General features: G+C 35.0%; 3 protein-coding genes and 1 long non-coding RNA gene across 4 annotated transcripts; 2 read left to right on the top strand and 2 right to left on the bottom strand.

Annotated features, from left to right (window-relative positions):
- Window positions 1-317: 317 nt before the first annotated feature.
- LOC121253001 (BTB/POZ domain-containing protein At5g48800) lies at window positions 318-5,825 on the top strand. Its single transcript, XM_041152876.1, has 4 exons — window positions 318-675; window positions 2,166-2,232; window positions 3,508-4,680; window positions 5,014-5,825. Exons 1-4 carry the CDS (start codon window positions 581-583, stop codon window positions 5,545-5,547), a joined length of 1,869 nt encoding a protein of 622 aa, XP_041008810.1. The 5' UTR covers window positions 318-580; the 3' UTR covers window positions 5,548-5,825.
- A 2,245-nt stretch (window positions 5,826-8,070) lies between these two features.
- On the bottom strand, window positions 8,071-10,226 carry LOC121253000 (cytochrome b5). The gene is made up of 3 exons (XM_041152875.1): window positions 9,976-10,226; window positions 8,718-8,784; window positions 8,071-8,457 (listed from the first exon to the last, which is right to left on the bottom strand). Exons 1-3 carry the CDS (start codon window positions 10,060-10,062, stop codon window positions 8,207-8,209), a joined length of 405 nt encoding a protein of 134 aa, XP_041008809.1. The 5' UTR covers window positions 10,063-10,226; the 3' UTR covers window positions 8,071-8,206.
- Window positions 10,227-13,815: 3,589 nt separating this feature from the next.
- On the bottom strand, window positions 13,816-15,758 carry LOC121252999. Its single transcript, XR_005938317.1, has 2 exons — window positions 15,624-15,758; window positions 13,816-14,294 (listed from the first exon to the last, which is right to left on the bottom strand). It is a non-coding gene; the product is annotated as an uncharacterized LOC121252999 (long non-coding RNA).
- Window positions 15,759-18,511: 2,753 nt separating this feature from the next.
- On the top strand, window positions 18,512-20,019 carry LOC121252998 (60S ribosomal protein L13a-3). The gene is given in 5 exon segments (XM_041152874.1): window positions 18,512-18,536; window positions 18,539-18,783; window positions 19,563-19,636; window positions 19,834-19,879; window positions 19,881-20,019. Coding segments are annotated over 5 exon segments (417 nt in total). The 3' UTR covers window positions 19,908-20,019.
- Window positions 20,020-23,026: the final 3,007 nt, after the last annotated feature.

Genomic DNA, 23,026 nt, shown 5'->3' with positions numbered 1-23,026 from the left:
ACAAAAAGGTAAAATAAATCCAAGTTGTCGAAAAGCGAACGGCTACTTTTTCCCCCGTGTTCGGATCGCAATGAATCAGTTTGACTTTGCTTCAAAACACGCACAGACACAGGCACAGAAACTCCTCCTTTTGCGGCCCATTATATGCTCAAATAAAGCCAAAATCTTTACCCAAACTTTTAAAGAAAAATGGTCAATCTTGGAGTGGAGGGGAGCTAATGGACAATTCTGAGAGTTATTATCAATGTTTTTTAAGAGAAAAATAATTGGGGGGGGGGGGGGGGGGGGGGGGGGGGGGGGGGGGGGGGGGGGGGGGGGGGGGGTGGGGGGGAGGTGGGGGCGAAAGAATGACCCACAAGAGAGGCCCATTTGCTTTGGACAATTGCAATCTATGGCTTTGAACAACGGCTGTTGACGAAAATGGCCGAAGAAGAAGTTCGCCAACACCAACATCTCCAACTGGGTCTCTGTCTTTGTCTCTTTCCCCGGTTCACTCCCTCAACCCCACCACCACTACCACCCTCTTTTACTCTCTCTCCCCTGATATTCCATTTTTCTCTCCGGAATTCTCTTGCTCTCCATGGACCGTAACGACAAGCAGCAGCTTCCGCTTCAGCACCACCACCATCAGCAGCTGTCGTTGGCAAACTGCGCACGGCAGCAATGCAATGAATGGTTTGTTACATGCATGTTTTGTAAATTTGAATGTTTAATTCACTTGAATTATCATATTTTTACTTCTACTTCATATAGGAAGTTTTCTTCTCCCATCTCTTTTCACAATTGTTTGATATCTTGTTCTATGCTTTGATTTGTAGTCCTTTCTTTTCTTTCTTTTTACTCGGCATCTCTGATCTTGTCATCAGTTCTTCCTCTTGATGCTCACGTGTAATCCGGAATTTTATTGTTGTTGTTTCATCGTCGCTGGAGTGATGCAATAAGCGATTCGTTTCAACAGTCTTAAATGAGAACTGTTTTTTATAAGTGTGAGATAATTAATTTGTATGCATATACATTTATTTTAAATAGGCTTAAATGATATACTGAATGGTCTGTTTAATCTCTATTGTGGCTTCATATGTCACCCGTACAATTTTTTATTTTGATAGGCTACGACCTGGAATTAGTTCATGAGGTCCGCGATAAGCCTTAAAGCGGGAGGTATAAGCCTTTGAACTAAAAAATTAAATAAAAACACTCAAATTATTGTAAAACGACCTTTCGTTTAGAACTCTATAAAAAAATTTTCTGCTAAAAAAAAAAAAATTATAACTATTATTGTAATACGAGCTTTCATTATCATCATTACTATACTGTACCTCTTTCCATTAGTTTACTGGGTTGCATCTAATATGGTTAGCGTTTCCTTTTGATTTTCTGCTAAATAAATACGTTGCACCTCTTTGATCGAGTTTCCTCTCTTAGTGATACTTCCCTAGTATTGTTTTTGTTTTTCAAAAAAACAAAACCTTCTCCAAAATGATGGCATCCTTTTTCAGAGTATTCCTCTTCCCTATATTTGCGTATAATATGAATGATCCAAAGTGAAGAAGTTACTGATCTATAAGATATGTACATATGGTACATCTAACACATCAAACGATGTGCCTTATTTATAAGTTTTCTTTTGCAGATTTAAGAATCTTTACAGAACTAAATTTATCAAAGGTTTTTTTATGGTTGGTATTTATAAATCTTTATAAATCCTTGTTCTAACTTCGTAACTAAAATTGTAATACTGACATCTTGCTACTTTTGCATAATATTCCTACTAAGTATGCGTTTCTTCCAAATTCTTGTTTATCTATGCGGCTTTTTCTCCTTTCCCTTTCTAATTGTGAGGTTATATATCAATAATTATTATCATGGTGATGAGGCTCTGGATGACCGTGAGTTCTTTATGTGCTAAATCAATATATAACTTCCACTAATGCTTTTTTAAATGATGTAAACATATAGTCTTAGAGCTAGTGGTGATCCCTAAATTTGGATTACACTTAATATTAGTGTTCTTTACATCTATCTTCAAGCAAATATACTGTTTGTTATTAGCTAGCATAAAAGCAGGATCCAAACACTATCAAGTTAACCTGAACTCTACATGTTCATTTTTCCCATGGATGCAAGCATTTTTGTGTAAACAATCGGCTGATAAACTGTTGTAGGATTTTTCGGGATGTTCCAAGTGATATTACCATACAAGCGAGCGGAGGAACATTTCCATTACATAAGGTAACTACTCAGTGCTATTCTATTATAAACTTGTTCATTATGTTTTGATTGAGAGCATGATTTTTGTGATGGTTAAAGCTCCTATTTAATTTTTGGTGCTACCTCTGTTCAAATGCACTTTTATGGTTGTATGCAGTATTATCTTTTATAAGCATACAGTATGAGTAAAGTATATGGCAATATATCGTCGTAGGTTTCAGGTGTGTAAATCTAGTTTGTTTGTTCTTCTCAGTTATTCTTGAGAATATCAAATGCAGGTTTTATATACTAGTGAATATTACCTAACATCTGCGCACTTGGTCACTAAATTAGCACGCTTAGGCGTTGCTCTTGTATATGTCCCAGTATACTTGGGCTCTTGCCTACTCTTATGATCAATAAAATCTTGTTTACCAATAAAAAAAAAACATCTGTGCCCTTGGGTTATAGCTGTGTGGAATGGGACTGGGATTGTTGATCCTAGTTTCATATTTTGCCTCAAAGAAACAATGTAAGATTAACTAAAAACCAAGTTTCTCGGAGTGTGACTCATATTTGGAAAGAAGAAGAATAAATAATTTGTATGCCGTGGGGGAAAAAACAAAGAGAGAAAATTGGGAGCAATCGCCTTCACCCATTCTGATTGTCATTGATTAATTGGGAAGTATGGAATGATTCCAGTTGTCCGTAATTTTCTTTTGTTACTCATTTGATTATGATCAATTCCTAAAATTGTAGATGTTTCTTACCAGAGTTTCAAATATGATAATTCTTTCCTTCATCATAAGTTTAAAACAACATTCAATTTAGGTTACTAAGAAATATATATTCGCACCACATTAGACTCACATATTACTAAAATCATGATTTCTTTAAGAACACTCTCTTGGATTTGTGATGCTCTTCCTCATTGTGTGACTAGTGTCATAGATTCCACAGTTAGGTACTAACTGAACAGGAGATCCTGGAGTGAAGCATTTTTCCTCTCATGGTCCACTGCTTGGCTATCTTAAAAATAATTATCTAAAATGGCCATAGTAAATTAATGTGCATCGGACACAGACAACCTAGCTTACAAAATACAATATTATAAATAAAGAAGGTGAGCGACCATAACCTTCTCTTTCCAGCCATTATCTCATGGACCTCCTAAGTTCCTAACCACTAAAAAAACTCTAATAAGAAGAACGGTCTAAATAATCATTTCTTAATTTATAAGAACTTGCTCTATGTGTAGTGGTTATGTTTTTCTTTCATAGTTTTCATAATTCCAATAGTCTTAATTCTTAAATGCAGTTCCCACTCGTCTCTAGAAGTGGGCGAATTCGAAAGTTAGTTGCAGAACATAGGGATTCTGCTATCTCAACGGTGGAGCTTCTTAATTTACCAGGAGGTGCAGAGTCGTTTGAGTTGGCAGCCAAATTCTGTTATGGGATCAACTTTGAAATTACGTCTATGAATGTTGCACAGCTATGCTGTGTTTCTGATTACCTTGAAATGACTGAAGAGTTTTCAAAAGATAACCTTGGTTCTCGCACTGAAGAATATCTTGAGAGTATTGTTTGCAAGAACCTTGAAATGTGTGTTGAAGTTTTGCAACAATGTGAAAATCTACTCCCTCTTGCTGATGAGCTTAGAATAGTTAGTCGTTGCATAGATTCAATAGCCTCAAAGGCTTGTGCAGAGCAAATTGCTTCAAGCTTCTCACGCTTAGAGTATAGCAGCTCAGGGAGGCTTCATATGAACAGGCAAGCCAAGTGTGATGGTGACTGGTGGATAGAAGATCTCTCTGTTCTGCGGATTGACTTGTATCAAAAAGTCATGACAGCAATGAAATGTCGTGGGGTCCGTCCTGAGAGTATTGGTGCATCACTAATGAGTTATGCCCAGAAAGAGTTGACAAAGAAATCCAGCTTGTGGAATCCATCTAGCCAGGCAAAAGTGGATTTGCTTTCAGTTCCAACTGGACATGAAAAACTTGTGGTTGAGACAATTGTCAGCCTCTTGCCAGTGGAGAAACTTATTGTTCCAATAACTTTCCTTTTTGGGCTTTTGCGAAGTGCAGTAATGCTTGATTGCACAATTGCTTGTAGACTTGATCTGGAGAGGAGGATTGGGTCCCAGTTGGATATTGCTACTCTTGATGATCTTTTGATACCTTCTTTCAGGGATGCAGGTGATACCTTATTTGATGTTGATACAGTTCATAGGATTTTGGTAAATTTCTCACAGCAAGATGATAGTGAAGATGATATGGAAGATGCCTCTGTATTTGAATCTGATAGTCCTCATTCACCTTCCCAATCTGCCTTGTTCAAAGTTGCAAAATTAGTGGATAATTATCTTGCCGAAATTGCTCCTGATGCAAATCTCAAGCTGGTTAAGTTCATGGTTATTGCAGATGCTTTACCAGCACACGCACGTACCATTCATGATGGGTTGTATCGAGCCATTGATATTTACCTGAAAGTATGTATTACTCATATTTTTATGTTTTTAGAGGGGGCTTTACATTGTGTATTACAAATACTCATTCTTGATTCTTAATCGGAACCACTCCCTCCTAAGATTTAATACAAGATATAGTAGTGATAAACATCAAGAAAGAAAGGAAAAAGTAAAGTTAAATTATTTTCTTACTTGATAGTCAAACCAAGTCTGCTTTTGAAATATATTTTGCTGATGCTTCTATATCCTTTCTTGTAATTATTCAATGAGACTGATCTGGAGTAAAGAGGTTCCGACTATCCTAACAATTGGTTTTCAGAATCTCAGTATATCTGATTCTTATGTGAATTTCAGGCACATCAAGGGTTATCAGAGTTGGATCGGAAGAAGCTATGCAAATTGATTGATCTCCAAAAGCTTTCTCAAGAAGCTGGTGCACATGCTGCACAAAATGAGCGCCTTCCTCTCCAGTCTATTGTACAAGTGCTCTACTTTGAGCAGATAAGGCTCCGAAATTCCTTGAGCTGTTCCAATGGAGAAGATGACCAAAAGCCAGTGCACCAGTCATGGCGGATCAGCAGCGGTGCACTAAGTGCAGCAATGTCTCCCCGAGACAACTATGCATCATTGAGACGAGAAAATCGTGAACTAAAACTTGAGCTAACACGGTTGCGGATGAGACTAAATGATCTCGAGAAAGAACATGTTTTTATGAAGAGGGATATGGAGAAGTCCAACTCTCGTAAATTTATGAGTTCTTTCTCAAAGAAAATTGGTAACTTGAGCTTCTTTGGACATAGTTCTTCAAGGGAATCAAGTTCCCCATCAAAGCATTCGCATAGAACAGACTCTAAGGTTATTGAGAGAACATGTGCAAGCACAGATTAGGTAATTAACATCAATGGGAACTTTGTTTTTTCTTTTGTTTATCACCTGTTATCTCCTGTATTTGTTGAGCATTTGCATGTTTTATCTTTGGTGGGCTTTTTACTTTGTAACGTTTCTTTTTTCCTTTTAGTCCACCTTGTAAATGAGTTCTGGTGCTTTGAGTTAGCAAGAGTAGCCTCTTGATTGTAAGTGATGGGCTTTGGTAATTACTGCTTTAATGTCTACACAAATGTAAAATAATCTTTGATGTGGACATGCATAAAATGGTCATTCTGTTATTTTTGTTGACAATTAAATTCATGACGAATGATAAATTGTTTGGTTCCAAACCGTACGTGCCTTTGGGCTTTACAAACATAACCTTGTAATTTGTAATATCACTTGTTCTTTCCTCACAAGTAAATCTCTGTTAATCCTGTAGTAGTTTTAGGTGATTTATTAAATTCCAGAATAATCCCAACTGAAACTTATTTCAAGATTACTATTTTCCTGTATTTACGCCTCTTAAATTTTTCATCACCTTCTTCCATGGTGTTTCATTCTCCCTAATACATTTTTCCGGTTATACTTGATTTTTTTTTTTTTTTTTTTATTGGCACCGGGTGTCTAAGAACAACATTTTGACTAATTCTAGTGGTGCATAGGCCCTCGGCAAGAATTTTCTTGTAAGTGCACTTCGGTTAAATTCAAGAGGAAAAATCCCTAGTCCGATGGTCCCTAAGAATTGTTTGAACCCAAGAGAATTCAAACCTTACACTTGAAGGGAGTATACCACCAAGACCAAAACCTTTACCACTCGAGCCAACCCCTAGTAGGGGTGAAAACTTTTCGGTCCGAACCGGACTGATTTCACCCCTACTCGGTCTCAGTCCATGGTGTCTTCAAAAATTCAGTTTTTGGTCCGGTCCCGAGGTGTGGTTTTTTTGGACCGGACTAGACTGAAACAGACTGAATCACTTACATATAAATTTTTTAAATATTTATATATATATAATATATTATTTTATATAGTAATTTTTATAAGTTAATTATGTAATTTTCTATAATTTATCACCATTAACCATATAAAATGTAAAATAATATGCAATCAATTAACTAATACGTCATACGATAAATCATATGATAATATATGTTTTTATATGTAGATACATACTCTACTAAAGCACGAAGTTAGTAACTATTAACATCATAAATATAATTATAATTAATTATTTTTTTAATGAGTTAGTGACATAATCCACATTAAAGAGTTCACTTAATTTTGATTTTACTAATTTAATTAATTTTTTGTATTTATTTATCTACCAAAAAAAGAAAAGAGAAAAAAATATTCCTAACTCATATGGATTGAATTGGACCGATTGGACTGATCGAACCGATAGCTAGTAGTCCGGTTCAGTCCTTGGGGATAATCGTTCCGGTTCAATCCGGAAAAAGGGTGGACCGAAATTTTTGGTCGAGCCCGGACTGGACAGATTACACCTGTTCCCTAGGAGTTGTCATACCTGAAATTTTTAGCCACTTATAGATGTAAAACTGGCTTGGCTTCCTTGATCTCTCCCTTCTTTTTTTCAGGTGAACTCTTTTACTGTATGTTCTATATCGTTCCCAAAGCCAGATACTTGTGAATCTCGAATATGTTAGCAGACCCAGAGTTTTCATGTACCTATTACTGGCCCAATGAAAATTTCAAAAGCTTCCAAAGAATCATGCTTGCAGCAATGATAACAAAGATTGCTAGAACATTGTCTTAGTAGTTGTTCAAAGTGAAGTATTTTGTGCTCCTAGGTTGTGCCGTTCTCCAAACTTTGAAGTTAATGTCTGCATTTTTTTAATGATAGTATAACAGAGCAATAAATGTTACATGTCAAGAATTGTCCACAATGAGTTTCATTGTCTATGATGCCGAGGACGCTAAACGAGTAATAGTTAATTATGCCATATAATATTAACAGATATCAACAATGCTTTGTTAGGTTGCCAATAGAATGGGTGAAGGGTAGTAATGCTATATACAGTCGTGGAGTGCGCAAGTACCGTACAATCGCTTTGAAAAAGAGTGAGATCTACTATTAAAAAATTAATTTTTTTTTTCATGTAAATCCTGTATTTATTCACTTTTTTCAAAGTGATTGTGCGGCGTTTGCACACTCACGACTGCAACTATCATTTCTCTCTTTTTTTTTCTTTTTTTTTTGTTTGTTAATGCTAAAGTTTTTGACATAAATGCACTGTCCAAAATGCTAAACTTGGATACTCTGGTCCTAGTTCAAGACAAAACTAACTGCTAGCTAGCTGCTCCGAACTGTAAGGATGCATTTTACAATGAAACAGAGCAAATAAACTATGATAGTATGCAACAATTGGGTGTCTGTGGTTCCTTTTGGGATCAAGTCTGTGGAATCATCAAAAACAGGAAGGCCGAAGTACTTTTACCAATGGCATATCAAAGACAGAAGAACACATCTGAGATTTCACACGAAAACTAAACTTTTGAGGAAAACTGCAAAACAAGCACATATATAATCGCAAGAAAGAAGTTACCATCATGCATTCCAACGATGTTAACAGTTTTAAACACAAAATAATTAACAAGTGGTTATCCACCACTCATTGAGCTTATTGTAAAAGTCCTAATTTTCCGTCATGGTATCGAAAATTATGCGGATTTGGCATAGAAGCGAATGCCGACAGCCAAACCCAAGATTAGAAGGGGAACCAAAAACTGGAGTAATTTGATAGTGAACTCTGCTGTCTTATCCTGATTGTAATGAGGCTGTTTGGGAGGAGTGTACTTGACCTCGGCGGGGATGGTTGATGAATCAATGTCTCCTACATAGAACTCTTCCATCATTGCTCTTGCACTGCTACTGTGGCCAACATCCTCAAAATCATCAGTTGCGTCCTTTCCTGCAAACCAACCGTTAGAGCCATATGAGCAATTATTTGTAGATGCATAATGAATAGAGAACTGCTACAGACACAAAGATTATACAAAAATAAACCTACAAACTGGCGTTGTTTCATGGGATCCGTTAGATCTACTTTACAATAAAAATAATTTTACAATCTGACGTATCACATCAAGCCACATCAGCTTGTGGTTTGCTTTTGTGGATAAAGTATTTCCCTAATGAATATATGCCAAAACACTGCAGCTTTCATCGTACCTGTTGCAGACAACAAAACATCTTCGCCACCAGGATGATCATCCAAGAATTTTGTCACATCATATACCTGTTCCCAGCTTTCAGCACATTAGCATACAGTATTCAAGGATATTGCAATTGAAGACCACAATGTTACACGTCATATCAAAAGAAAGCAAGCACAACGAAGATAAGAAATATTAGAGTTCATCCGTGGGCACAAAAGTGTTCAATGTTCCTTAAAGCTCCAGCCTTTTGAAGTGCTCCCACATAGTTCAAAGGCAGTTTTCTTAGACGCCCAGCACATGAACTTTCTAGCATTAACCGATAAACAAGTAGTATAAAAACTGTTGTGATATTTGAGGTAAAAATGACACTGTCCACTAAGCTATTTGTATCCCTTCATTTGTTTATTAAGAGGATTCCACTTTTGAGTCTAGGAAACTCCATCATATTACCCAAAATATACCACCTATTTTGTATTCTTTTCCAAATTTCTAAAAGTGATTTATCTCATGCTTTCTGGAAATTACTGTATTCCTCTACTAGCTAAAACCTAAAGGTTAATCCATGAACATATTTGACTTTAGTAAATACAAAATAATCCAACTGTTCCCATCTATGAACCTTTGTTCCTTTATTAAGAATAAAGAACTAGGATTTTAAAGCTCAATCCTCTTATAAATGGAGGTTTAATTATCAAGGAAATCATTTTTGGCCTGTTTGTTCCTTTTTAGTCTTCAGGGTTTTGCTTATACACTAAGAGGTTTTCCCTTTATTTCCCCCAAAGAATCTTAGGACTTTGATGGAGAATCAAAGTAAATCCTCATCAGGATTCCAACTACTTCATAATAGTAACTTACTTGAGAAACGATGCACAACTACCTGGTGATCAAGATGGCCTAAGAGAGAAGACCAACTCCTAAAAAATATGAGTAGTGCCGAAAATAACACACCAAAAATTCCTTTCACATCCTTAATTAGGCACAGCAAAAATTCAACAGATACGAGCTTTGTTAATGGCCTAAACGTGAAAATGGAAAAACAAAACTGGGAATCAAACGGGGAAAAAGGAACTTTGCCACAAATACAAAAAATATAATCTCCAAACCCAGATGCAAGTTATTCAAATCTCCCTAGATCCAATTCCCAGTATATCTAATCCATTGGACAACATTACATTCTTAACAAGCTCACAGGAAAAGAACAAAGCCCATTAAAGTAAAAACAAAAACCCAGGAGAGTTAAATCGAATCAACATAGAGAGAATCTGATATACCTTGCCTTCAATAACAAGCCAGCAGTCCTTTGGGTCATTGTGCTCGGAAACCTCAACTAGAGTGTAGAGTTTGCGTTCTCCACCCATTAGCTCCAAGGAGAAAAGATTACACGACTCTTTCTCTCTTCAAAGGCTTTGAAACAGGGCACCGCTTGTGTAGTGCCTCTCTGATCTGATCCCCAAAAGCTCTGCTTGAATTTCTGAGCAAAAACAGAGACCTGGGTAGTAGAAGTTAAATATTAGATTTGACCGGGATAGTGGGTTGGTAGTGTTACCGTAGTTGGTACGTCTGTAATGAATTGTCACCGAGGGTAGTACTACGGGTCAGCCACGGTAGGGGTGCACACTTTTGCACATCCTACTAATTGCACACTAATTGCACATCCTACTAATTGGACTGTTCGTTTGTTTTTTTAGTATTTTTTAAGAATACCTAAAAATCAATTTTTATCTACTATTTTCTTCTACCTCAATTCATTCAAATTTCCTCCACGCGAAAAGCTACTCCCTCGCCCGCATCGCATCATTCCTCTATTCACTGCCACTGGCGAAGACGCCTCTCTATCCAGCGACACCGAGCGACATTCCTCCGTCTGTACAGCGTCGCCACTCCCTAGGAGATTATTAAACAGAGCAAACCAGAGAGAATCCCATCGAAGACCCCCCTCCTTCCTCGCTAAGCAACTAGCATCGCGTTTCTTCATCTCTCTATGCAGACTACAAGCGCTTCATTTCAGATCTTTGTTTGGGCGCCCCTCTGCCCAGAGAAGTAGGTAACTTTGCAGTTCCCAATTTATCTTGAGATCGATTTATTTGTCTATTGCTTGTGTACTCTCATTTGTGCGAGTCTGGTTGTTGTTATGGTGGAACCACTAGGGCTCCAGACAAGCAATCCCTTTTGCTCCAAACCATATGTATAGAGACCTCAAATACCAACCCCACTAGCCCTCTTTCAACTGCGATTTCCAAAGATTTCAATTTCTTCTAAATCCAAGGCTCACTTGGCTCTTGGAAGATCTCCATGAAAAGGACAGGGTCTTGATTCCCGAAGATAGAGAGGGGTTTTAAGGGGAGGTTGTTGATTTTATTTGGGTAAGATTTGTCTCACAAGTATAATATAGAACTTGGCTTGTTTGTTGTAGAGGGGAAAGATGAATTGGGCTGTGTAGGTTCTTGTTTTTGTGTCCCTAAGTTGAGGAGGATAATGAAAGTTTTTAGAGAGGAGTTTTATGGGTTTGAATTTGGGGGAGAGTATTGTATAGGGTTGAGTAAAGTTATACAAGGGTCATAATAATGGTTTTTAACTCTGCTATTTCTATCGCATTGCATAAAGGCTTTAAGATATATATAAGACCGGTTTCATAGCAGAGAGAAATCCCATAGAATTCGGGACTTAGGACACCTTGCATTACACCTCAACATTTCTGTTATAAGGAATCTATTTAATTCTGTTATAAAGAATCTATCTAGAGTTTTCTATGGTGTAGTATTCTTGCATTTCTTATTTTCATTTGAGCTTGTCGTTCTAGAAGCATCTCCTCGATTCTACATTTGCAATGAAAAAGAAAGGACGAAAAAAAAGGGCAAGATGGTAAATGGATACATAGTAAAGCAACATGTATATAAAGATAATTAAATATTTGGAGATGTGGATTTAAGCTTTGTGACACCTAGCATGTGTACTACTTGTCTCTCTATATATATTTTTCCCGAGATTTGTATATAGCTTAACGTGTCATAACTGTATTAGAAGGATGTGCAAAGAAAAAAGTGTGAGGGTAAGAATTAGGTAAGAACTAAATTGAATAATCACTGCTTCATGGATGAAACTGAAATATGATACATAACTTAAGGAGTAAGCTTATATCCTGATATAGTATTTACAATTTGAATGACTTGCTGTTTGGATTTACCTTTTCCTTCATTGAGTTTTTTCCTTCACAAGAGAGCTTACTTTAACATCAGTCTCTACTCTTATTAAACTTCTTTCCTCTATATCATCTTCTGAATGCTATTGCTACTGCAGAACAAGACATAATATGTTAACTATGGCACATTGTTTAACATAGATTCATGACCCATGACATATTAATAACTACTATTGTAGGATTCTCATATAAGAGAAATCAAAACCTCCACCTAGATAGTTGACTATGTATAATATTATACCCTTAAACGACATTAGAATAGAATAACAAAAAGTGCAGGGAAATTTCTCTTTATTCTAAAAGTTGATTTGTCTGTGGTCTTTTTGTTGAGAATATGTTCGTTATAAAATTTTTAACTTTTTCTGTTCAGTTTCTTCTATATCGATGTTAAACCTTGGCATCAATTCCAATACTTCAACCTAGCTGTTAAAGACCAAACTCTGTTGTCCATGGGTACAACGTGGTTTTCTAATGAATTGGGTGTACACATTTGTACTTAAAGACTCTAATGTGGAATAAAAAAGCGAGCATTGGTGTGTAATTAGATCAAACTTCACAAAAAATAGTGGGTTTATTATTTCAAGCATGTAAATTTGACATTTTCAACTTGTATGTAAAATTGAATGAAGAGACGGACAAATATAAGAACAACTTAAGCCTACTGATCATAACATTTAATTTTTATGCAGTGGAATACTTCTTTTATCAATCATTTACTGGAAGACATATTAGTTTCGCAAGATTATATATATATATATATATATATATATATATAAATGAACCTTCATAAGAAAAATGTCCAAATAGATGTTTTGGTATTCATGAGTTCAATTTTTGCAAGTTTTTTGAGGTATTGTTTTCCTTCATTTCTTTAGGTATATATATTTATTTTAATTTCTTGGGTTGAGAAGTTCTGGACTTCAAAAAAATCTCTAGATAGATTCTTTATAACAGAATAAGATAGATTCTTTATAACAAAAATGTTGAGGTGTAGTATTCTTGCATTTCTTATTTGCATTTGAGCTGACCCTTCTACAAGCATCTCCTTGGTTCTGATCTAAGACAAAGGAAATCACTGCCTTAACAATCTAGTTTCATTCATTTCTGGTGCTAATAATTTATTCTAGTATTTTCCATTTAAATTTAATGCTATTGCCAGTTTTGGCTGAAACAATGCATTGTAGGGACTACACCACTAGAGATGTTATTGCTACAAGGGTCATAACAGAGGAAACACTTCTAATTATCATTATTTCCACTGTAGCATTTCACTTACTATCTGCATCTAAATGCCTTGTTTCTCAATTGCAGAGATCCCCTGTGGTGGGCATGTTTGGCGCGACATTTGGTGTGGGGATTCTCCTCTTAAGATTGTCTTTCCAAATCTTTTCAGTATTGATAAAGATTATAGAATTATTAGAGGACTGGCTTTGATTTCTTTATTTACAAAGTCTTTACAAAATTTAAAGCTGAAGAGGGCCAGACGAGGACAAATAATGTTTTGTTATATCATCAAATTTTATACATTAGATGATACAATGAACGAAGTGTATGCTTCATGAACCATTAGTTGTGATAATTCTCAATGTTACGGGAAAATAAATTATGAATGCCCACTTTTGGGAAGTTTTTATCTTCTAGAGGTTAGAGCATTACCTGGATGATGACCAGGTTGATAGAATAAAGTGCAATCTTTTATTTTCAATTTTGATTCTTGATGGCCAAGGTTACTGGTAGCACATTAATAAATATCTCTTAGTCCCTTTCATCATTCAAGTAAAACATTCGAGGCTGGTTAAGGTGTAAAATTTTGCTTCCCTTGAACCCATATTCTTGTTCTCCACTGCCTGCTTTTCCATGGAAAGTGTCTCCATGACACCATGCTCAATTCTTATATGACATCATTGCATAGTTCAAGGGAAGCAAAACTCTTATACATTCTCAATTCTACTTGACAACATAGCAAAGTTCAAGAAGCAAATGTTCTAATTGCATTTCCTTTTGATGCTTGTCATAATGAGGCATTGCTTTGAGATGAGAAGTTGAAAAACAATAAACATCTTCATCTGCGTTCAAGAATTAAGAATAAAGCAAAGAACAAAAAAAGTAAGATTTGTTTAAAAGAAAAATCTGCAACTCCCAAATTGATTTGTTCAATTGATTTACAAATGACAACTCCCAAATTGCAGTCAATGAACTCTCCTTGCACTCTTAAGATAGTCTGTCTTTATTGCCCACAATTGTTCTCCCACTGATTTCATGTCTGGGCAATCAGTCCGAATCGATGCCGCACAGTGGAAGAAAACATTTTCATAAGTACCTCTGAATCGATGACTTCCTCCATCAAAGGATCCACCAATTCTGCCACACTTCATTATACTTGTTAAAGGCCTGCACATTTTGAAATCCATTGAGAACTTAAACAATTGAATGTTAGCAGTAACTTTAAAATGCATGGACGTCATAACTTAGCAACAAAGTAACAATAAAAGTGAAAAGTATCCTACTTTGGGCTAATTAAAATGATATGAGTTAGATCCTATATTTGCAAGACAGAAGTAATGGGAAGCAAGTAGCACCACAACCTACATCCTAGATTTGCAACTATGTTCTTCTACCTCCGTGGAAACCCACATATTTTGGAAGATTTTTTTTATTTTTTATTTTTTTATAAGCCACCCCAAAACAAATGAAATAAACACTTAATGTTTGTTTTCCATTGATGGGCAACCCATTCCTGAAAGATCTGAATATATGTGGCTACATTTATAACAAACTAATAATGCATGAATTCACAAAACGAGTTTGGATACATCTGCGATTATTTTCATAAGAAACAGGAAGTCTAAGATAACATAAGAACATAATTATAAGAATGATGATGATGATACGAAAAATAAAAGGCCCAAGACACTCTTGGGGGCATGCCTTGCAGGACAAGAACTATGTAATGACGGTCAAGCTTCTTGGTTGACGAATCTTTTCGAGGGGAAGCGGGGAAGCTATCTAGATTCTTGGGGAGATACACCTGCTAGACATTGAAGTGCCTCCGATCATAATCAAAGAGTTCCAAAACAACAAAGTTATATATTAAGACAAGACTATTGGAATTGTTGATACCTGAAACATTTACTTCCTGTATGTAGAGATCACCTTTTTTTATGGGGTATCTAGAGATAGATTACATTATGAAGGCATTGCAGTCTCCCTTATTGATATTTTTGTAGACCATAAAGTAGTTCCATCCTCTATCCCCCCCCCCCCCCCCCCCCCAAAAAAAAAAAAAAAAAGATTATAATTGTCAAACTATACTAAGAAGTGTCTTCTAGAAATTACAATAAATATAATAGTAGAGTCATCTCAAGGTAATGTAGGAGACTCATTTGATCCCAATCAAAAGATCAATTTTTTTTTTAGATTTTTCAACTTCCAAGATTTATTAATCAATGTACCATCATAGAAATGCACACAAAAAATATCATTTATATCCATTTCATGAAAATTATAGGATGCATATTTAGAGATCTCAAACTAACTGTTGCATCAAAGCCAACATGTACAACAGAAAATAATGCATTGTCTTTTTTCAGTAATATATACAGTCACAGAAACCAAATGAAGAATCAAAGAAAGGGCACGTGACGTTGTACCAAGCGAAATTTATAAAATGATTGCTATTTTATGGAATAAAAATACAAACCCAAAAATTCGTCAACATACCTCTTCAATGTAAGATTTCGCCCAGATTTGAAGAACATTAAACCCTAGAATCCCGAAGCCAAACAAATGTACGGTGCAAACCTAGAATCACATGGAAAAATGAGGTAAAATTTGAAGAACATTAATGGGTTTGTCAATACACAAAATGGTACTCATGTTTATGATTTTCCTACTAGCAATCATACAGTCTACTTTATAAAATCTAGTTTGGGACGTCAAAGTTACAAGAAAATAATTTGGGGGGGGGGGGGGAGTCGGCAATTAATTACTAATTTTTATATAGTCTACTTTATAAAAACAACTTTGAAAAAATGTAATTTTCATCAAATTTTTTTTTCGGGGAGGAGGGGGGGGGGGGGGGAAGTCCCTTAGTTCCGCCCTTGCCTGTACTGATATATTATGTATGTCTAAAAATGTTTTCCTTACTAAACTCTTTTCATATTTTTTTTAGGCACAACTTGGAAGTTGAAATGACACTTGGAACATTTAATTTATTTTAGTTCATTTATTGGGCATTGACATTTGTTGTTGTTGGGAACATTTAATTTTGTTGGCACTTAGAAAATGTTGGGTTTTTTTTTTTTTTTTTGTTGTCAGAATGGGAACCCAGAAAATGTTTGTTGTAGTAGTTGAAAGGAAATATTATTATGATTGATGTAGACGATGGATGATGGGTGTGAATGTTTATTGTAGTAATTAGTTGGATGTGGATGATGGATGATAGGAGTACCTGTAACAATATGACTTTCTTTTTAATTTTTTTTAATATTTGAAGCATGTTACTATAATACTTGTTTTTATTTAGTTGTATTTCTTGTTATGTTTTTTGTAAAATTGAAGCAAAAGTGAACTATTTTGTTTAGATTATGATTTTTGAAAAAATTGAAATTTGAAAGCTCACACAAAAATTCTTTTTTTAAAAAGTGGGTCAAATATAAAATTGAAAAAAGTTCAAAATCTAACTTTGCTTCGACAAGTCAGAGTCGAAGTCGAATCAGAGGATGTACATCTTAGAGTAAGATTCGGAGGTCGGATTTGACCTCCGACAAAATCCGAGTTAGAGTCGAAGGCTGGGCTACCGACTCCGACTTGGTTGGTGCTCAGCCCTACCCAAGACCCCCAGTTGCAGCAGCTAATTAGCCACTATCATCAGGGGATCTTGAACCCAACTTTTTACCAAGTCCGGAATGAGCTACTTTTCTATTAAGGCATGCTTCATCTCGGATCCTTGGTATCTTTTCAGCAGCAAATCCTGCAATAGTTCTACAACATTAGGTGGCCACATAGGGATACATAAAACACATGCAAGAGTAAAAATGAAGTTTTTTTTGGCATGGATTAATGAGTGATGTCCGAACTTATGTACGTGAATGTGACACATACCGAAGGAACAAGATTGAAATCTCCATCCTGTGGGGTTGCTTCAACCTTTACCAATTCCTTCAAAAAATTGAGTATATATTAGTATGGATTTTATTGAAGGGTTACCACCTTCAGGTAGAAAAACTGTAATAATAATGGTGGTGGATAGGTTAAGTATGCTCATTTTTATGACCCTCACTCATCCATATAGAACTTCAATTGTCACACGGGTCTTCATGGAGAATGTATTTAAATTACATGGGTTCGCCCATTGTCAGTGATCAAGATCCAGTTTTTATAAGTCATTTTTGGAGGGAGTTGTTCAGAATTAGTGGTACCGAAGTCTTGCTCAGTTCAACATACCATCTGGAGGCAGATGGTCAAACAGAAGCTATGAATAAAGTACTTGAGTGTTACCTGAGGTGTTTCTCCAGTGATAGACCAAAAGATTGGGTGCAGTGGTTACCCTTAGCAGAATACTCATACAATACCTCTACACATTCCTCTACAAAAATCTCACCATTTGAGGCAGTGTATGGCCAACGTCCACCACACATGCTGCCATATGAATCAGGCTCAACCAGGGTACAAGCAGTTGACGAGGAGCATCGGGGTCATGACTTCATAGCCACCTTGGTCCGATAAAACCTACAAAAAGCCCAAGCAAAAATGGAATTTTTTGCAGAACCTTAAGATCGCACCCAAGTACAATGGGCCTTTCAAGATCCTTTGCCAGATGAGGAAGGTGGTGTATGAGCTCAAGTTGCCCACAGATTCTCTCATCCCTATTTTCCATGCTTCGTGCCTCAAACGAAAGTTAGAGAAATGAGTACAGCCCATACCAAGACTCTCGGAAGGAACCCTAGCCCCTGAGCCCGATAAAATTTTACATTGGAGGCTTTTGAAGAAGGGGAACAGAGCAGGAGTTGAAGTGTTGATTCACTGGAAAGGGGCAGCTAAGGAAGACGCCACATGGGAGGATTTGTCAACCCTAAGGAGGCGCTACCCAGACCTTGTGGGCAACCCTAAGTAGGGGGATTTGTTATGTGCGGTGGTGTATGCCCTAATATGTAGGGTTTCATTGTTAATCGGAGAAGTGTCCAAAGCTACGTCTAGTTTGTCTATTTTGTTTATTTCAGGGTTATTTCTGTATTTTATTTTATTTGTTATTTGTTTAGGGTTTTGACTGAGTCCTGGATAGTGGGTTAGTTATTATTAGTTGGGTTATAATACGGTAGAACGTGGGCAAAGCCTTTGGGCTATTGTAATTGTGCAGTAATAGGTCTATTATGTATATGTCTATTTAAATTCAATGAAATCATCAGTTTACATCACTACATTGTTTACGCGCTGGAGGCCTGTGGCACCTCAAATTGCCATACTTATATATTTGCTATTACATAATTTTATTATTCCAAGCAACAGATTTTGAAAGAGAGAATTAATGTATAGGATGTTCGTTATTTATACAAGGGAAACTTATTTTAATTAATTTTATTTTGGTCTGGTTATCTTTATTATGCAGGATGATTCCGCACTAAACGAAGCTTGGGCGGCGACGCTTGCTCAATTGAAGGCATACGAGGGGATTCCTCGACTGTATGATAAGACCAAGAGGATGGTTATCCCCAATGCTTTAAAGTTACTTTTCCTTTTGAAATGTTAATACTGACTTTGGTTGGCTTGTGGGTTTCTGATTCCAATAGATACTGACTTGAGGCTTCAGAAGGGGCACAAGTACTGTTTGATAGGCCGCTTCTCATCGGAGGTTGGATGGAACCACTATGACATGATCAGGGTAAGACGCCAACTTGTCTGATTTCCAATCAAGATGTTTTACCGTAAGTTTTGTTATTATCAGTAATAATTCTACTACATATAGTCACTGTTACGTATTTCTTATGCATTCTATTGATTTGGCGGAACTCAATATTTATTTTATATTAAAAAAAAGTAACGTAGCCAATCACGTCAGTGGAATGTATAAAGAATACGCAAAGGTGATTATCGCATTAGCAGAATGCACAAAGAATACGCAAAAATGATTGCATATAGAGCATAAAGATATGAATGGCTATGATTCTAAGTTTTCTACATTGTTCTCGCTGAGTTGGAGTCTTTTTTGGTTATTTAGACCACGAAACTGGAGCCTGTTGCAACAGGATATGTTGTTTTTTTATGTTGTTCTTACCATCTGAACATAAACAATTTGTGGTGGGGTGATGATTGTCCTTATGGTTCTATTGTCCCAGTGCAAGTCCCATTCACTGGTCATCTTCTTGTTTAGTATCGCATAATTTACTCATAATAATAATAATCCCAAATGTCTTCCTTCTTTTCTTGCCCACAGTTTTTGCCGTCTGAACCTGAGACGCAGTTAATTTATTATCGAAGTGTTCTTTGATGTGATTCTATGGCCTTCAATTTTGAAGTGGTCATAATTTTGTTTGAATAAATGTTTGCGACTTGTAAGAAATGATTTTGAATCATCCACCCCCTGATTTATGAAATGATAAAGTCCGAATAGCTAATTAATTGTTAGTTTTGCAAGTTTTTTAACTATTGTTTTTCACTCAGGAGCTGGAGGAGAAGAGAAAAGAGAGTTCTCAGGTTGCTTATGATAGGAAGAAGGAGCTGAACAGACTTGGGAAGTTTGGATAGTGAGTTGAGATAAGATGAAAGTTGAATAAAATATTCTTATAATATTATTTTTTAATATTATTATTATTTTGAGATTTGAAAAAGTTAAATTATTTATTGTCTTTTATATGAAAATTTAAAAAATTTAGAATAATTAGATTAGATGAGATTGAATTTTTTTTTTCTTTTAATCCAAACCTAACTTTAGAGGGAAGGCTGAGAAAGGGTGCCTGAAAAAGCTTGGCTCCCAGTTAAGACAACCTTGCTCCTGTTAAGTACTAAAATTTTACAAATAAGGTAGTTGCATACAGTTTTGTCCGAGGATTATGTCATAATGAATTCCATTAGTTTTGTTGTTTGTTTGAGATGGCTATATTTGGAAGAATTATGAATGGTTATTCTTCTATTTTTATTTTTTTTGGGTTCCGTAGAATGTCTCATAAGCTATTCCATTTTTTTTTGTTTCTGTAGAATGTCTCATAAGCTATTCCATTTTTCTTTGTTTCTGTAGAATATCTCATAACTTATTCCTGATGCTCTTTTTCTCAACGGTGGTGGGACCAATTGTGGGACCTATGGTTGATTCAGTAGTGGATGACCATTGTGCCGGCTAAAGGAAACATAGAGAGATGCAGATTGCATTAATGGGCAACCATTCTCCTAGTTCGGCTAGCCCTGTGTTGGGGTTCTCGTTTTATTACATCTTAATATCTAAATATCATTATGCGTGTAAAATTTTTGATCCAGACCAGAAAAATCGACTGGACAGGATCGAAAACTTATTTGGTCGGTTTCTATCCTCCATTTGTGGGATTGAATGAGTTTCGGTCCGATCTTGAGGTGGGATTTTTCATCCCAGACCAATCGAATTATAAATATATTTTTTATAAATTATATATATTATTTTATATAGTTGTTATATAAGTGAATTATGTAATTTTCATCTAACCTATGACTATTGGCAATATAAAATGTTAAATATATAATTATTAATTAACTTATATATAATTATCAATTTTGATAATTTGAACAACTTTTTTTAGGCTATTTTTAAGTAAAAAATGTGAAAATAAAGTTAAATAATTGTATTATTCAAAATTATAAATATTTTAGGCCTTTTTCATACTAATGGGCCGAAAATGCAAATTGCGAGCTTTTTTATATACTTAAAAAATGATGGGCTTTTTTGTATGATTAGGCCTCCATTTAAAATTGGCTTGGATCAATATAGACTGACCAGACCGATAGCTAACGGTCTAGTACTCCGGTCCATTAGGGGTGATCGGTTTGGTGTCTGGGAAAATGATGATCCCTCGGAACGATTTACACCCCTAAACACCACTTAAACATGTACTTTTCAATTTTAAATTTTTAGCTTTTTTATCTAATCATTACCTAATCATTATAACTTTTCCAAACTTCTAAACAATACACAAAAGAACATCCAACATTTTCAAATTCTAAAACAAAAATAATATTAAAAAATTATACTCTAACAATATTTTAATCTTATAATATTTTTATTTAACGTTTTTTTACTCTCTCATTTTTCAAAATCCACTAAAACATCATAATTTAAATAATTTTACTATTATTCACAAACTATTTCATTAATATTCACAGATTTCTTATCTTATTCCATTCTCCAAACATTCCTATATTTCTCCAACTTAATCACGGCATGATGAAGTTGGTCAATAACCTCCCATTCTTTGGCCAGAATGAAGGTTTGCCTTTTGTGTAATTTTTTTTAAAGAATAATAGTTTGTATTATGACAAGTTTTAAACTAGTCTGTTCCATTTCAAACTTCGTGCGTCTCTTAATAAACAAAAAATACATGGTGGCATTTTTAAGACTACAATGTGTATTTTTCTTTAGTTTAAACAACTGAAGTTCAGATAAAAAATTAGATTTTAATAATTTGTTTTTAAATAAGAAAAATAGAAAAAATAGTGTTGTTGTGATGGGAGGCTGGTGACGGGCTAAGTGCCATTTGGATATTAAGTTGACATAAGATGAGTTGAGATGAAAGTGAAATAAAATATTATTTTTTAATATTATTATTGTTTTGAAATTTAAAAAAGTTGAGTTATTTATTTTATTTTGTGTGAAAATTTAGGTCTCGTTCACTTTCACAAAACTTTTTATCTCGTTTCATTTAATTATTATAATTTTTTCAAATTTTCACACAAAATAAAATAAATAATTCAACTTTTTCAAATCCTAAAATAAAAATAATTTAAAAAAATATATTCTAACAATATTTTATTTAACTGTTATCTTAACTCATATTATCTCATCTACGAAAACAAACGAGACTTTAAAAAAATTGTAATAATGAGATAAGATAAAATTAGATGAGATGAAATATTTTTTATATCTAAACGAGACCGTCGGTCGCCCTATGGTGGTCAAGCCGCTCATTGCGATCAGACCTTAGCCACCATAAGGTGGACCGTGGACGGATTGTAATCGAATCCTCCAACCATGGGGTGGCTAGACTTGGCTAGAACTAGGTAGTTGGTAGGGAGTAACGGCCTTTCCTCCCATTGATTTTAATTTTGAAAAATAAAGAAAATGAATTTTATATATGATAGTCTTACGGACGGAGTGTAACGTGTTTTTCTAATTATTAAAATTGAAAAAAATTTATAAAGAGGGAGTTGATTAAAAAATTGTCATGATACAGAATCATAATATTATTATTCCTTAAAAAACATTGCACAAAGAGCGAATTTTAACCTATCGAAACCACAAAGGGCTATTGATCAAATTTATTAATCAGAAAGAGAAAAAAAAAAGAGTTGAATTTGTGATCGCTAGTAAATTCTTCAATACTTTTTCAGTTGGGTAAAACATCAACCATTATTAATGCATGAGCAAGAACGACAACAAGCTAGCTAATCGTTCGAGTGCATTCTGGGCGGTGAAATTATTGATCATGTTGAGAATGAAATTGTAAGCAAAGCTAAAAAGAACACTAATTAAAAAAAAAAAAAAAAAAAATCATTGAGTCGGTGCCGGTCAACCAAGCATCCTATGCATCTTCCACCAATTTGTTAGGTTTGGATGGTAAGGTATTTTGAGATATTCAGTGAATAGTAGTGAAAAAATAATGAAAAAATAAAAATAGAATATTGAATAGTAAAAAATAATAATAAAAAATATGTAAAAAATAATAATAAAATAATAAATAATAGTGTTATATTCTAAAAATACTTGAGAATACCTTGACACTAGCTAGAAAAAGTTTGGGAGAGTAATTTTTTATTTTCAGTACTAAAGTAATATCTTTACTAAAAAAAAACTTTTAGGAAAAGTTCTTCCCCTTGAAAATTTCACTTCTTTGAATGTATAAAATGATCGTTTTCTGGGAAATCTTGCTACATCAAATTATCGT

The sequence above is a fragment of the Juglans microcarpa x Juglans regia genome, chromosome 2S (genome assembly GCF_004785595.1).
Source record: "Juglans microcarpa x Juglans regia isolate MS1-56 chromosome 2S, Jm3101_v1.0, whole genome shotgun sequence".
NCBI classification, from domain to species: domain Eukaryota; kingdom Viridiplantae; phylum Streptophyta; class Magnoliopsida; order Fagales; family Juglandaceae; genus Juglans; species Juglans microcarpa x Juglans regia.
Note: the sequence above shows the minus strand (reverse complement) of the source record. Positions and strands in the feature narration are given on the sequence as shown.